Source organism: Arachis duranensis, chromosome 5 (assembly GCF_000817695.3).
Source record: "Arachis duranensis cultivar V14167 chromosome 5, aradu.V14167.gnm2.J7QH, whole genome shotgun sequence".
NCBI lineage: Eukaryota > Viridiplantae > Streptophyta > Magnoliopsida > Fabales > Fabaceae > Arachis > Arachis duranensis.
Window position 1 is genome coordinate 4,062,932 of NC_029776.3, and position 15,698 is coordinate 4,078,629.

The window sequence follows — 15,698 nt, forward strand, 5'->3', positions numbered from 1 at the left end:
ATTCTCAAGAAGAGTATTTAAGTGTGGAATTCACCTACGATTTAACTCGCTTTCATTGATCTAATTCCCATTCTCACTGAATAGTTGGTCTTGTATTATTAGTAGCATTATCCACTGATTACAATAACCAGAGGTTGGGCCATAATTTCGAATAAAATTTTATTTTCAAGAGTTTAGTTAACAAATTCCCTAGACACTTTTGATAAGAGGTCAAATATGAAAAATTCTGTTGAAAAAAATAAATAAATATATTTACTGTATAATTTTTTTTTATATAAAAATCATCAAAGCTTCTCAAATTGAAAACCTTATCAAATAAATGCTTTTTAACAAAATCCTTACTTTAATTTAATAGTGACTAGTTGCTTATGCTGATCTAAGTACCACAATAATCCATTGAAGATTCCTGATAGGGACGAGGTAACCTCCTTTAGAAGTCACTTCTTTGAGAAATGAAAGCCGCAACAACCATTCCAATTTATTTTTTAATTGAATCTTCGGTGTCCACACGCAACAAGAGGGATTGCTATATACACAACATTATTGTTATTATTGCATATTCCACTTGACTAAGATATTCCTATTCCACATGCTAGTGTAATCTCTACCACCACTCCGTATAGTGTGTGAAAGGTAGGTTTAGATTGTTAGCTAAGATCATAAGATCATGGTTTTAAATAGGAGAATTTTGATGTTGTGATGATTCATTCTATGATCACCTTTATTATTTTTTTTTTATAGGAAACAATAAGGTGAATATATATAGCAAAGTTTGTTTATAATGAAGCAAGGGAAGGAAGAAAGTGATGTAGTTGGATCAAGGACAAAGAGAGTGGTTCCAAGGCCGCCTCCTCCTCCTCCGCTTCCAAAGTTCCGGGGATTCACAAGACCTAGAGTAGAGGAGAGCGTGACGAACCGGGAAATCGCGAGGTTTTGGAGGCAGAAGCGGATCGAGGAAGAGGATCATCTCCTTGCTGCCATCAAGGCAGCAGCAAGACTTCGAGCTCGAAATCTCTCGGTAAGATCATGATCATCCACATGCTTTTTTCCTTTCTTGTTGTATAAGACAACTAAGGAAAAGAGTGATAGAAAATAATCTTAATGTTGCAAACAGAATTGATAATGTTATATGACCGAGTTATTTTGATAACCAAATTCAACTAAATTGGTACAAGAGCTTATTAGTACAATAAAAACCAGTTGAACAAAAAGAAAAAGAGAAAAAAGACGGTTCCTATAATATATTATGAATTGTGATTGTTACTTGGTTCTGTTCCTCTGTCTGACCCTGAAGTTTTTGTTTGCCGTTTTATGTTGAATTCTTTGGACAATGGAGAACAGGAGGAAGATTATCTGAACTTTGAATTGTCCTTGAGGGATGAGAGTGATGAAGGTGACACCAAGAAAAAAATGGTCAAAGGGGTAGCAGTGCCAAATGATTGCAGAAAACAAGGGAAAGACAAGGAAGTGCGTGTTGGAATAAAGGACTGGTTAGTAAATTCCCTCTTACTATAGAATTATTTTATAAGATATTTTATTTTATTTTATTTTTAAGTTAGGAATGAGACTCGAATGCGAGACCTTTAAATAAGAATAAAGAAATTATATCATTTAAGTTATAACTTGTTGAAAAAATATTTTATTAATTTGCTTTGCAGTTATTTGTACATTAGACCGAATTAGTACATTTATTGTTATTTATTTTGTAATTGTTTTGAAATTTGCAGGTGGACAAAAAGCAAGTATGCTTATTTGAACCAACCAGCCATAGATTCCATGGATCCTTCCAAGAAACGAATTTCATCAACTTATGTTCCCAATTATATGTCTTACAGTCCCAAGGCTTTGTACCCTACAGCTATTGGCGCATTTTAAGCCATATAGGTGTCTTAAGATGTATTTCAATGTGATTAATATCATCATTATTGATGTAATGGTAATGTTTCGTTTGTTTTGTTTTTAAAATGTCAACGTGTTCATCTTTTAATTCATTTCTACTGTCTAGTGGTTTGAGATTAGGAGAAAAGAAAACAAAAAAAGGAAAGAATCTGGAAACTATGTACATGTAAGTCATTGATTGTTCTGCTTCCTGGTTATTCACCAGTGATTATTGAATGATGAAGGTCTTGTTACTTATTTAATCGTATTTATTAGAAATTATTCAATGATGAAATTATTAATACCAGGGGCTTATATGTGTTCATTTATATATCGCTAGGGGAAATTCTTAGCTACTATAGGTGCAAATTACAACTCTTAAAAAAATAAGACAATTGTTAGTAAAAATCTTAAAAAATATATATTAATAGTTTTAAATTATGGTTTTAATTTTTTTAATTTATGAACAAAGAATTTTATTTTTTTAATGTTTTCATAATATATTTAATATTTGATTGAATTTTCTTTTCGCCTAACGTTACTGTAAAAATCCATATTGTTCATCTTAAAAACTTTAAATTTAAGAATAAAAATATGCTAAAAAATTAAATCATTCTTTTTTTCTTTTCTCTTTGATTTTTTCAAAGCCTTTCGTTTCTATTCGATCACAACTCAAAAACACATTCTAAATTGCTAAGAACGTAGTAAGAATTAACTAACAATACTAGAATAACTTGTAATTTAACATAAATACCTATAAGTTTTCTTAATAATAAAATTAATAATAATTTTAGATGTATACTAAAATTAATTAATAATATAAAATACACATTAAAATATAAAATATATATTAAAAATAAATTAAATTATATATATTTATATAAATATACAATGATTAATTTTTAGTGTGAGGATAATATTTTTGTAAAATTAAACTAAGTTGAAAAGAAAGTAATTTTCCTTTTTTTATTTTTTTTTCTGTAAAAAATCCTAACCAATCAAGTCATCTCATTGCTTTTTCATTAGGAAAAATATTTTATCACTTTATCCCAAAAGAGATCAATGATATTTAATATTTAGACAGCTCAACTCCAATTTAATAATGCACCAAAAATCAAAGTGACATGCAATTTTTCCAAAATCCAAAAATTCCCCTCACAACAAACAACCTTAGGTAGAAGAAGTAGGACTCGGGTGAATTTTTGAAGCGTAGAAGAAGAAAAATAGAAAAATAAAAAATAAATAGATAAAAAAAAACGCCAGCCACCGTTGCTGCCACTACAACAACAACCAAGTCATCACTCTTCTTCTTCTTGTCTGAGAGATTCGTTCAAAATTCTTCAGATCTTGTTGTTGTTATTCACAGTATCATCAGATCCAAATCTTGAACCCCGTTTTCAACAATGGCGAAGGGCAAGTACTCTCGCTTGCAGCCTCGGAAGTCATCGTCGTCGACGCTGATGCTCTCGCTGCTTGTGGCCTTCACCTTCGTCGTTCTCATCCTTCTCGCACTCGGAATCCTCTCCATTCCTTCTCCCTCGCGTTCGCGTTTTCCAAAGCCTAACGATCTCACCTCCATCGCTCACAACACTCGAGACAGGTAAATTTCCGTAATTGCCCCTCTCCTATTTCGATTCTCTTTCGTTTCTATCTTAATTTGTTTTCAAATTTTGATTTTTCCCCCTTTTTGTCATTTCTTTCGGTTCTTTTGAGCAGAAGCGGTGGTGCTGAAGATGATAACGGAGAACAGTGGGTTGAAGTCGTTTCCTGGGAGCCTCGAGCTTTTGTTTATCATAATTTCCTGGTCAGTTGAAAACTTCTTCTCTTAATTATAATTGCTTTCTGTTTTCAAGTTCAATTGTGCATGAGATCATGGAAATCGTGTGTGGAACTTTTTTCTTTTTAAAATAAAATAAAATTTGGGTGGTTCCTGAGCTTGATGTTGTACTAGGAATTAGGATTTGTGAATCAGAATTCAGAAATGAGCTTGCCTTTAACTTTTAATATTCTCCTACATTTATGCGAGGTCAAGCAATTGTTGAAAATTGGTGGTATTATGATTTGATCTCTAGTTACTGGTAGCTCATGTTGATGAATCCTCCTTTCTTTTGTTACATTTTCAATTCGAAGATTAGGATAATATATCACCCAAATTGTGTTTCTGTTTTCTTTGGGTGCATGATGATTGATAGCAGCATTCAGATTAGCATGTTACAGTTTGCTTGTGAGCTTTACATGATGCAATGACATTGTGTTTAAATCTTGGTTGATGTTCATGTTTTTTGGGAGCATTAATTTAATGGATTGTATTGTTTTCACTTTCCAAATACTGAAATTTAGCTTATTAATCTGAGCAGACCAAAGAGGAATGTGATTATCTAATCAGTATTGCAAAGCCACACATGCAAAAATCGACAGTTGTTGATAGTGAAACTGGAAAAAGTAAAGACAGCAGGTTAGAGTTTTCTCCCCTATCTTTCTCTGTTCACTGTCCTTTGATATTGAAAGTTGTCTCCCGAGACTATCCTTGCTCCTCTTCCGTGATGATAGACCTTACCTTTTCGTATTTCTTTTACATTTAGAGTCCGTACAAGCTCCGGAACTTTTCTGGCCAGAGGACGTGATAAGATTGTGAGGAATATTGAGAAAAAAATTGCCGACTTCACTTTCATACCTGTAGGTAAGTACTCTGTTTTTGTCTTTCTTATGATATATTCTTGTTTGTTGGAAATGACATGCTACCTTTTTTGCCAATTGCTCTGCTATTTCACACATTAAATCCTTACATGAAGTTTTCCCGTTGATATTGGAGACTAATTTCCCATCAAACAAACAAGATGGAATAATTTTAGTTGACTTTGCAATCTGGTTTTGTGGTCTTTGATCTTAGGTAGTAGCATATTTTTTGTTATATGCTTCACAAAGCATTACTTATACAATGTCTTGCAATGCAGAGCACGGTGAAGGGCTTCAAGTTCTACATTACGAAGTTGGACAGAAGTATGAACCTCACTATGACTACTTTCAGGATGAATTTAACACTAAGAATGGAGGTCAACGCATTGCAACAGTACTGATGTACCTGTAAGTGTCATCAAGTGGTCTCTTCTTAGTTGTTAGCTTCTATTTATCTTCAACATGAGGATATCTGTTCATGCCATGTTCCATCTATATTATGATAATACAGTACAGATGTTGAAGAAGGGGGTGAGACAGTGTTCCCGGCTGCCAAGGGGAACTTCAGCTCTGTGCCGTGGTGGAATGAGCTTTCGGATTGTGGTAAAAAAGGACTTTCAATTAAACCAAAGAGGGGGGATGCTTTACTTTTCTGGAGCATGAGGCCGGATGCAACCTTAGATCCATCAAGTCTGCATGGTTAGTTGGTGGTTTTATTATTAATATGTGTGCTGCTTGATGTGTCAACAAGCTTTCACAAAAGGAGATATATTAACGGAAATTTTCACTTGATAATTTTCCAGGCGGTTGTCCAGTGATTAAGGGTAATAAGTGGTCAAGTACCAAATGGATGCGTGTCAGTGAATACAAAGCTTGAACATACATTACTACAGGTATTTATCTTCTCTTATTGTACTGTTAAAAAATAGTATATTACAATTGAGGCTATACATAAAACAACCCTGTTATGGGAATAATTTTTGTCACTATTGACTTAGATTGAACTCATCAAACAACTCAGTTTTATAATCTTTGTTTGGTTATTACTTAAATAGGGTTCAGTTGTTGGATTGATATGACTTAGAAAGTGTGTCAAAACATTTAGTATGTAGAGCTATTTTGCACAATATTAGTCTATTAATTTACACCAACATCCAATTAGGTGTTATCATATAGACAAGCAATATCTACTATCTAAAACGAAATCACTTTTATCTATGTGGTAACACTTGATTGGATGTAAGTATAAATATTAAGAATTTTATACAGACATTCGTGAAAATTAAACTCTTTTAAAATTGGAAAACCAGTACTTGTGACTGCATTTCCTTGTTTGCAATGTAAAGTTGTATTCATGGCCTAGTGTTTTGTCTTGCATAGCATGATTCTTAGCTATTGCTTTCCAAGTTTCATATGATGCTAGTTGTTACTCGACCACTCACTTTGATTGATTTATTGTTCAGGTTTCTAAGAGTCCATCATTCCCATATTGTACTACTTTAAAGGCTGAGCTAAAACTCTGCACACTAGCGGCCTTGAAGGAAATGCTTATAGATGCCGATGTTTCTGTGATTTTGGATGTACCGTTGTATCCTCAGCTAACTAATTTTTCCCCCCTACATTTTTCATTTATATTAGCAAAAATATAATAATATAATATAAAAAAAGAGTTTATACATGTTACAATTTGCTTTAGGGGTTTTTGGAGAGAAATGTATCAAACCAATAGATGAGACTAGTGTACCTGCTTTTTCCTCAGAGTTCACCTAACATTGTGTAGTTATCGTTGTTACAGTTCTATTTGTGTTAATTAGCCCTTTACGAGATGCCTCCTTTACATCATTGCATTTGCACCTTTTCAGTCTAAAAGACTAAAGAGCAGTGTTGAGTACTTGAGTTTACAAATGCTGTCATGATACTGGTAGTTTCCTACCTTTTGTTTTTCCGCTTTTTGTTTTTAATATTAGAGAAGAGTGTATTTATGAAAATGAGAGGTCTATCACACAATTGTGGAGAAGAGTTAGAAGAAATTCGGTAAAAAAAATTTGAGAGTCAGATTTTTATATTTATGATTGTGTTTTTTATTTTTCGAAGATCAGAAATTTAAGGGTCAGATTTATGTATCTGTAAAATTCTGTAATAAAATCTGACCGTCAAATTTTTTATTTTTATATTAAAAAATAACTCAGCTTACCCATAACAGTGAATAACACACTATACTTATCTATTTCTAAAATAATTAGTCTTGTTTTTCTTTTCCAAAAAAGGAAGAAAACGAAAAGAAAAACAAGTTAGGGTGGTTTATACGATTTATAAGATTTAAGTTTTTCTATTTCGTTTATTTATTATGCCCAGAAATCATAAATACATGGTTGTCTTTTCTCTTTCAATAGGCAAGTATCAATCACTTAATATCTGATACATGTTCCGTTAATCTCCTCCACCTGAATATGAATAAGGCCAAACAAAGCAAATATTGATATTCAGATTAATCACTATATAAATATATAGGATTCTTTCCGGTTATTTGAATATGAATACGCCAAGGTTAAATGATAACGAAACATATTGGCAGTCATACACTCTTACCTGAAGGGCGTTGACTAAAATGCAGTTTCATAGTAGCTTTAATTATACGAGACAATAAATCATTTTTTTAAGCTCAACTGCCAAAAGAGAATTTTTTTTAAGGTATTAATTCTTTTACGTTTACTGAATATTACTTATGAACCTTTCTAATAAACGTTTTCAGTGTATTTATTAATTTTTTATGAAAAAAAGGACATTGACGATGACGAATGACTAAGAAAACTAATTACTGTAATTTTTGTTGTCCAAATATTTCCTTGTAAGTAGTGATAAATGAAAACTCTCATCGTTTCCCTTTTTTTTAAATTTTGTGGGAGCACTCAGAGCAGTAACAGAACCTAGTAAATATATTTCCAGATATTAAATAAAGTATAACATGAATACAATAAAAAATTTCATTAAATTGTTCAGTCGATCAATTGTTCTATCATTTGGTGATTATAAAGTTTTAAAATTGCTAGCTAATAAACCATCTCAGAATCTTTTTATTTATTTATTTTTTGGTCAGAAACCATCTCTGAATCTGATAACTATTTTTTGAACTGTGGATTGTTAGACTTCAGTCTCTAGCACTGCATATTTTTCGAGGCACACAAAAGGTTTATTAACCCCAGGCCCCCCAAAAAAGAGGTTTATTAACCCTTCAACTGATGATTCTCTATTTCTCTTGAAAGTAAATGTTCGCCACAACACTCAAACCCTATAATAAGGAATAAAGACTTCTCCATTCTCAAATAAATATGAGAAATGAAAAGTGACAGCCATTACAACAACCCTTCATCATTCCTTGGTTTATTGATACAACATTTGATAGCAAGGATTTTTTACCACCTTGGAGGAACCTTTATTTGGACAAAGTTAAAAATCAGTGCGACTGTGTGCTACCAATGCCACCAGCCAACATTGTTTCTTTTAACACCCTTAATGTTTAGCATTGATCAAGTTTCTGATCACATATTGCAAGATGCCTCCATGGCTGAAGTAAGCAAGTTCAACCTGCAATGAAGTGGCTAAAACATCAACCGAGAAAACAAAAGAATGATCAAAGAGTTGCAACAAAAAATGGAACACCAAATATTACCTCTGTATCGAATCTTAGAGTAGTTACAAATTTCTTCCCATCATCTGTCACCACTGTGACATCTTGACCAGGTCGGATTTCACTTATGTTCGGAAGATCAATGGTGTACCGCTCACGACCAGTCAATCCAAGACTATCGGCATCCTCCCCGGACTTGAAACATAGAGGGATAATACCCATTCCCACCAAATTACTTCGGTGAATCCTTTCAAAGCTTTTTGATATGACAGCTTTCACACCCTGACAAATGAATATGTCATTAAATTAACCAATAAAAAACACAATTTTTCTTTTTATAGTAGAATGGAATCTAGGAAGTACCAGTAGCATCGGCCCCTTTGCAGCCCAATCACGGGAACTTCCACTTCCATACTCTGCACCAGCTAAGATAATCATATCATGCCCTTCGCTCTTGTATTTCTGAAAATAGATATGATGATCCAACAAGGTTACAAAGAAGTCAACCAAAAAAAGCTTGGGTTAACTACAGTAATCATGAATGAAAAATACACTGGATTTTTTTGTGCTTTCTTTTGACATTTCCAGTCTAAAGCCAAACTGAATTTACTTGCTCTATTTCTCCCCTTTTTTGCTCTTTCAATATAGATGTAGTGCCCATATAATTTGATAGATTCAGGCAGATTGTCAAGAATGTTTTCCAATCAAAATCAAATCTATCTATCACAGGAATGAGAAGGCATATCACGGAGCATCATTATGATGTAAAGAAACATTGCCTAGTGCACCTACTTAGAAGAAAAATTACCATTGCAGCATCAAAGACTGATAACTTCTCCCCAGAAGGAATATGGATTGTTTTCGGTCCAACTTCTCCATTCAAGAGTTTGTTGACGATGCGAATATTGGCAAAAGTTCCTCGTGCCATCACCTCATCGTTACCACGGCGACTTCCGTAGGAGTTGAAGTCTCGTCTGTCAACCCCACGCTCCATAAGGTATTTGGCAGCAGGACTATCTTTATGTATGCTACCAGCTGGAGAGATGTGGTCAGTCGTAATACTATCCCCAAAATTGAGCAAACAGTAAGCATTCTTCACTCCGTGTCCACCGGGTGGAGACATGGTCATGTTCTTAAAATAAGGTGGCTCATGAATATATGTTGATGAAGGGTCCCAGGAATAAAGAGTGCCAGTGGGAACAGAGAGATTATTCCACATGGGATTGCCCTTGGTGATCGCATTATATGTTTCCCTAAACATATCTGGCAGCACACTTGATTGTACAACCTGAAAATTGGACAAATAAGAACCATCACCTTTATACAATGAATTTGTGTTGATATCCGAAAAGTGATATCTAACACAATAGGCTACTTACACTTGCAATTTCTTCACTGGATGGCCAAATATCTTTGAAGAATATCCTCTCTCCATCCTTGGTTATTCCAATAGGTTCAGTTTCAAAGTCAATGTCAACCTGCAGAATGTGTCCAGTTTAGAAAGTCCAACATAGAAGGCAAGACCTAGTTTGGCATTAAAAGCAGGCCTGAACTCAATTTGCAAGAGACATACTGTGCCAGCAAGTGCATAGGCAACAACAAGAGGAGGCGAAGCTAGATAATTAGCCCTTGTTAATGGATGAACTCGGCCCTCAAAGTTCCTATTTCCAGACAAGACAGCTGCAGCTACAATATCTGGAATGTTCAGAAAATCAATGTTTAGGTCAGCTAAGATTCCTCGACGAATACAAAGAGAATATCTGCTTACAAAAAAAATGTGTACCATTTTCAGTAATTGCAGAAGCCACAGCTTCATTAATATCCCCTGAATTACCAATGCATGTGGTGCATCCATACCCAACTATATGAAAACCTAGCTGGTTCAAATACTTCTGCAAGCCACTGAAGGTGAAATGTAATAAAAGTGTTTCAGCCACAGTAAGCTTGATGCTATTGCCGGTGTGTCACAGTTAATATACTTCGCATATTCTAAACATACCTCCTCTCTAAATATTTAGTTACAACACCGGAACCTGGAGCAAGACTTGTTTTAATCCATGGCTTCACCTAATAGTCAAAATCAGATTATGAAACAATGGCAATCAATTAGTACCCAACAAATTATCCAGATAAAAAAATGATGGATAAAAAAAAAGGAAGAAACTGAAAATATGCAATGTATCCTTAGAAGGGGGAAAAAATCAATAATCACCCTTAAAAACAAAAACAAGCCTAAGACAGTTGCTTAGTTAATTTCAACTTTATTCAGAAAGAGGAAAGAAACAAGAACAAATGATGTACCAAGCCTGCAATTCCAGGACAACCACCATGTGCTTTTACTGCTTTAGTCATTTGTTTGGGGGGATAGGGAGTGCAATTTGGGTGCATTCAACAATATTAAAAAAAGATATAAAAGCAATCATACAATAAACATATAATCCTGATCATGTAGCCCAACTATAGTACATGCATATGATTATCAAGTTAAATCTTAAAACTTCATGACACAGGTAACAAAAAAGCAGAGACATTGACAAACCTCCAATCCCAAGTCACATGCTTTCTTTGCAACCAGTGCAGCTCCAAGCATTACATAAGGGTTTGAGGTATTTGTACAGCTGGTGATAGCAGCTATAACAACATCCCCATGCCTAAGATGTGCTTTTGTCCCATTGAATGTGAACTCTGCAACCTTATTTTGAGATTCTGTTGGTATGGCAAAACCCTGTAACAGTGCAATATACAGATCAAAAGACCATAAAAATAAATAAAGGCAATATATATATATATCTCAAAAGCAGATAACTAGGATGAGTATATAATCATACAAACTACTGATCTGTATATAGCTGTTAACAAAATTATATCCATGGTTCAAGCAGCATACCTTAAACCCAACTTTATTGTTGAGGCAGGCATGCCAATCTACCTTCATTTCTTTCAAAGGGACACGATCATGAGGCCTGAAAAGATTTAAAGCAATGATTAAACTATGTAAAAACTAGAAAATGAAAACATGATTTTATTTTAGTGTGAATTATGTCAGCTCCCTATTAATGTCACTTACTATAAAAGCCTTTCCACGCGTATGTCTTTTTATACCCTCAAAATAACCAAAATTAACTCCAAACTGTGATCAGACGTTACACATTTGTTGAATTATCTTATGGAATTCTGGTCAATTTTAAAGATCGATTCAGCTGCACAAATTGAATGTTTCTTCGCTTTTTCTCAATATATAGTTGAACAAGGGAATGAATGACACTTTCAGCAAATCATGATAGAATTTTGGAAGCATGTGTGTTTGAGAAAGACAGAAGTGTTATGTAGGTTTTCAAAATAGAGTGGAGGCATGTGTATAAAATGCATACAATAATGGCAGGAGCATTTTACCCTTACATTTAACTGGAAAACATGATTACACATTACCTCTTTGGACCTGAGACACAAGGTTCTACATCCTCAAGTTTGAGCTCCAAATATGATGAGTACACTCTCTCCACTTGAGGCTGCATGAAATAAAAACCACAAGTCAAACGAGGCCCTTCCAAACCACTGAGGCATAACTATTCCAAAAAACACATGCAGGAAGCATAGTACCTCATTGTAGTCCACAAACATCTTATTGGCTCGTAAATAGGATTCTATCATGGAAACCTGTAAGGGAGATATGTAAGCAAATGTAGACAACAAAAGTAGCATGATGTAAGTGTTAACTTACAGTTTCATCACTTCTTCCTGTCAACTTCAAATATTGCAAAGTGACATGATCAACAGGAAAGAAGCCCATGGTTGCACCATATTCAGGAGACATGTTTGCTATGGTGGCACGATCTGCCAAAGGTAGCTCACTCATGCCTTCCCCTGCATAACAAAGGTTAAAAAAAACAATTATTTAAGGGAAGATTAATCAGGCAGGCAGGTCGTGCTATGAAGGAACAAAAAAAAATCATAGCATCATTTGCATAAGTTAACACTTGCCGTAAAACTCCACAAACTTGCCAACAACCCCGTGTTTCCTTAGCATTTGAGTAACAGTCAACACCAAATCAGTAGCCGTCACGCCACTTCGTAGTTTTCCTAATAATTTAAATCCAACAACACCTGGTAGGACCATGCTCATGGGCTGCAAAGACATTGAGAGATAAATAAATAATCTAATAACATCTTAACACCAAAATAATCAATTAACATGCTTGCTGCAAATAATCTACAGAAAAACTTATTGAATGTACTCAATAAATTAACTCCATCGCGCTACTATTTAAAAGAATTTCATGGATTTCCGTAACAAATGACAAATCTACATGTTCTTTTACCTGGCCGAGCATAGCAGCTTCTGCTTCAATTCCACCAACTCCCCACCCAGCAACACCCAAGCCATCAATCATAGTTGTGTGTGAGTCAGTTCCCACAACACTGTCTGGATAAAGCACACCATTCGTGTTGAACACCACTCTACCGAGGTATTCTAAATTGACCTACACAAATTGAGTTGTAAAATTTAATTTAGGAGACAAACTATTATAAACTGCATTAAGAATCATGCGAGTTTTCCTTGCCACAGATAAAAATCTTCAGAGAGTAAATGTTACAGAATTAGGTCAAGTATACATCTATACCAGTGGGGATTTGAATGAGGCACTGACCTGGTGAACTATTCCTGATCCGGGAGGAACAACAAGCATGTTATTGAATGCAGTGGAACCCCACTTGAGGAAACCAAATCTTTCCTTGTTCCTCTGAAATTCAAGTTCCATATTTGCCTGAACAGCATTTTCTGATCTCGCAACATCAACCTGAACTGAGTGATCAATGACAAGATCTACTGGTACCTGAAGGGAAACAATTATGAAATAATTAGAGATGAAGTACCTAGATACATAAAAGAAAAAAATCAATATTAGTCTCAACCAATTAATGTGCTCAAGGATACTGCTTACCAAGGGATTAATTCTATTAGAATCGCCACCAAGCTTGTTCATTGCGTCTCGCATGCAAGCAAGATCAACAACAGCAGGCACACCAGTAAAATCCTGATATTGACATGAAAAGCTCGTTGAATACCACAAAAAGTTTGCTCAATTCAAATACTAATAAAAACAACATCCATTATATCTTCATGGCTTCACGGTACTTACCTGCAGCAGCACTCTAGCCGGCTTGAATGGAATTTCCACCTGTTTGGGAGCAGAATTCTCCCAATCAATAATTTTTTCAACGTCATGCTTCTTAACTTGAAACTCATCACAGTTACGAATCGCAGATTCCAAAAGTATCCTGATAGAGTAAGGAAGTTTATCTGCGAGGCAAACACAAAAAAACAGTCACCATCAAATTCTGTAATCACTCGAAATCGGATTTCAAGTAATCAATCATCAAATGATATCACTACATTACGTCTCACACTCTGATTTCTTCCCTCCAGATCCAATCCAATTAACAACAATAAAACAACAACGGATCTCATAGAAGATGAATCATTGAATCCAGATTTCTTTTTTTAATATTAGTTAGTAATAACATCTACTGAGACCGTAATCCCTAAAAATAACAATAACAAGTGCTAAGTTTTCAACATACTGCGTTATTTCCAATCAAGGAAAAAAAATATCAGCGAAAATTGGAAAAACAAAAAACTAACCAATTCTTGGATCATTAAGAGCTGGCAAGCTAAAGTAACTTCCGAAGTCACCAGCACCACCAGGCTTCTGAAGCGTCTTCAGAATGCTCTGGAAGGGGTTTGCAGTCGCCGCTGCAACAACGAACCAACCAATCAAATTTGTCAAAAAGAAAAGAGAAGAAATACATGAAAAGCATGAATGATAAGAAGTGAAAGTGAAGGAGTATGTATTGTGTTACCCATAGTCTCTGAATGTAGCTATGAGATTATGGATCGATCAAACGAGAAGGAGAGGGAGTAGGTGAAGCGAGAAGCGAAGACAGATATGAATTGATAAAGAGAAGTGAAACAAAGTGGAGCGTGCTATTCTGCTATTGTCCTAATATAAAAATAAAAAGAAAATAAAAAATTTAAATTAGTATGTATAAATTAAATATATTATATTTAAATTATTTGTTTACTATTGATTTGATTATTTAAGTATTGGATTAGTTGTCGTCACAGTTCGAGATCCGTTGATGTGTCATATGTTATGAGCGTATATTCAAGCTTGATCCTCCTTCCCTCGCACGTAATATTCTTACTCTCTTCCTCCTCCATGTTCCATATTCCATATTCACCACGTCAAATCAAATCAAAATGAAAAATATCTCGTAGTTTTAAACAAAGATTTTTATTGTTTGGGTTTTTTCTACCTAATAAGTTTGTGAATTTGTCGATTATACAAAAATGGAAGTTTTATATAAGGAAATTACGTTCTGTAGGACTTCACTATTATTAAAATATTAGATTCTATTACTTTCATTTTTATTTTTATTAATTTTTTAAATTTTGAATTTTATATATTTAAAAAAAAACAGATAAATTAGTTCTTGACTTAATTTATTCCATATTTGAAAAAGAACATATTTATTAATAAATATTATTATAAATAATTCTACTGAAATTAAAAATTAAAAAAAAAGTATGTTATAATTTATAAATATATTCATATGTATATTATTTATATCCTAATTCAAAAAATAAAACTCAAGTCTAATAAAAAAAAAGATTCACTAATAAAGTGGCTTTTTACTATAAGTCTTATCTTTTAAAAAGGCCAACACCAAAAAGAGATCCAACTCTATTTAATTTGACGAGTAATCGCCTGATATTTCTCCACTATATTTAGAAGATAGATTTTAATAGACTCCTAAAATAAAAAGAATAATTATTTATTAAAAAAATAGAACTATTCTAAATCTCTAACACAGTTACTTATCAATTTTATTATAAATATACTGACACTCCAGATATAATTCACATTTTAATCTATTAAAACTTACCTAAAATCTTTACTAACTTAAATATCGGAATCTTTTATAAGTATCACCCTCCATTTTCTTACAAAAAACTTAAATAAACGACATCTCGACATCAAAGAGGTCGAACACTACCACACTACGGATGTAAACCTCACGTTCGGTCCAATCAACGTTCCAGATCATTATCGTAACATATATTAATAAATAAAATATTTATTTAAAGAAAATCTAATTTTGCCTTAGTCCTGACGAAACGGAACAGACTATCCACTTTGCCAACGCTTAAGAGGCTAAAGGTGATGACTGATGAGCGATGACTAAAATAAGCTCGTTTCAATGTTTTGGTTGATCTACGGGGCTCAGTCCATAAGCCCATATAAATCCTTATATAAAGGCCCAGTTGTGTATTTTTAATTTTAGGCCCTAAATTGCTAACTCTGTATAAAAAGATACCTAAGCCTTAAAAGAATTTCTTATAGCCCAATATAAAAAAGGGAAAAAATATCGTTTATGTGTAAATAGTTTTTTTTTCTTTTGAACTTATATCCTAGTTCAATACAAAAACAAAAAAATATTATTTATTTATATT

At 33.7% G+C, this 15,698-nt stretch overlaps 3 protein-coding genes across 3 annotated transcripts; 2 read left to right on the forward strand and 1 right to left on the reverse strand.

The window, feature by feature from the left end:
* The first annotated feature begins 416 nt into the window (after positions 1-416).
* On the forward strand, positions 417-2,136 carry LOC107487443 (uncharacterized). Its single transcript, XM_016108086.3, has 4 exons — positions 417-633; positions 742-1,018; positions 1,342-1,490; positions 1,728-2,136. Exons 2-4 carry the CDS (start codon positions 782-784, stop codon positions 1,873-1,875), a joined length of 534 nt encoding a protein of 177 aa, XP_015963572.1. The 5' UTR covers positions 417-633; positions 742-781; the 3' UTR covers positions 1,876-2,136.
* Positions 2,137-2,991: 855 nt separating this feature from the next.
* Positions 2,992-6,346, forward strand: LOC107487445 (probable prolyl 4-hydroxylase 10). Its single transcript, XM_016108088.3, has 8 exons — positions 2,992-3,478; positions 3,595-3,682; positions 4,236-4,333; positions 4,461-4,558; positions 4,833-4,962; positions 5,066-5,253; positions 5,358-5,447; positions 6,018-6,346. Exons 1-7 carry the CDS (start codon positions 3,282-3,284, stop codon positions 5,429-5,431), a joined length of 873 nt encoding a protein of 290 aa, XP_015963574.1. The 5' UTR covers positions 2,992-3,281; the 3' UTR covers positions 5,432-5,447; positions 6,018-6,346.
* A 1,428-nt stretch (positions 6,347-7,774) lies between these two features.
* On the reverse strand, positions 7,775-14,183 carry LOC107487446 (aconitate hydratase 1). The gene is made up of 20 exons (XM_016108089.3): positions 14,045-14,183; positions 13,827-13,937; positions 13,324-13,484; positions 13,126-13,218; positions 12,832-13,017; positions 12,502-12,663; positions 12,164-12,308; positions 11,904-12,046; positions 11,783-11,839; positions 11,612-11,691; positions 11,070-11,145; positions 10,722-10,907; positions 10,182-10,249; positions 9,966-10,084; positions 9,756-9,877; positions 9,562-9,660; positions 8,991-9,470; positions 8,546-8,644; positions 8,225-8,464; positions 7,775-8,139 (listed from the first exon to the last, which is right to left on the reverse strand). The coding sequence occupies exons 1-20, from the start codon at positions 14,046-14,048 to the stop codon at positions 8,065-8,067; spliced, it is 2,706 nt and encodes a 901-aa protein (XP_015963575.1). The 5' UTR covers positions 14,049-14,183; the 3' UTR covers positions 7,775-8,064.
* Positions 14,184-15,698: the final 1,515 nt, after the last annotated feature.

Coding starts and splice junctions, on each gene's coding strand:
- LOC107487446 (XM_016108089.3), bottom strand. Junction 11,146..11,611: donor TGTGTCTCAGGTCCAAAGAG/GTAATGTGTAAT, acceptor AAATCTTTTCAG/GCCTCATGATCGTGTCCCTT. Junction 10,908..11,069: donor ACAATAAAGTTGGGTTTAAG/GTATGCTGCTTG, acceptor GCACTGTTACAG/GGTTTTGCCATACCAACAGA.
- LOC107487445 (XM_016108088.3), top strand. CDS start 3,282: ATGGCGAAGGGCAAGTACTCTCGCTTGCAGCCTCGGAAGTCATCGTCG. Junction 3,683..4,235: donor TTGTTTATCATAATTTCCTG/GTCAGTTGAAAA, acceptor TAATCTGAGCAG/ACCAAAGAGGAATGTGATTA. Junction 5,254..5,357: donor AGATCCATCAAGTCTGCATG/GTTAGTTGGTGG, acceptor ATAATTTTCCAG/GCGGTTGTCCAGTGATTAAG.
- LOC107487443 (XM_016108086.3), top strand. CDS start 782: ATGAAGCAAGGGAAGGAAGAAAGTGATGTAGTTGGATCAAGGACAAAG. Junction 1,019..1,341: donor TTCGAGCTCGAAATCTCTCG/GTAAGATCATGA, acceptor AATGGAGAACAG/GAGGAAGATTATCTGAACTT. Junction 1,491..1,727: donor CGTGTTGGAATAAAGGACTG/GTTAGTAAATTC, acceptor TGAAATTTGCAG/GTGGACAAAAAGCAAGTATG.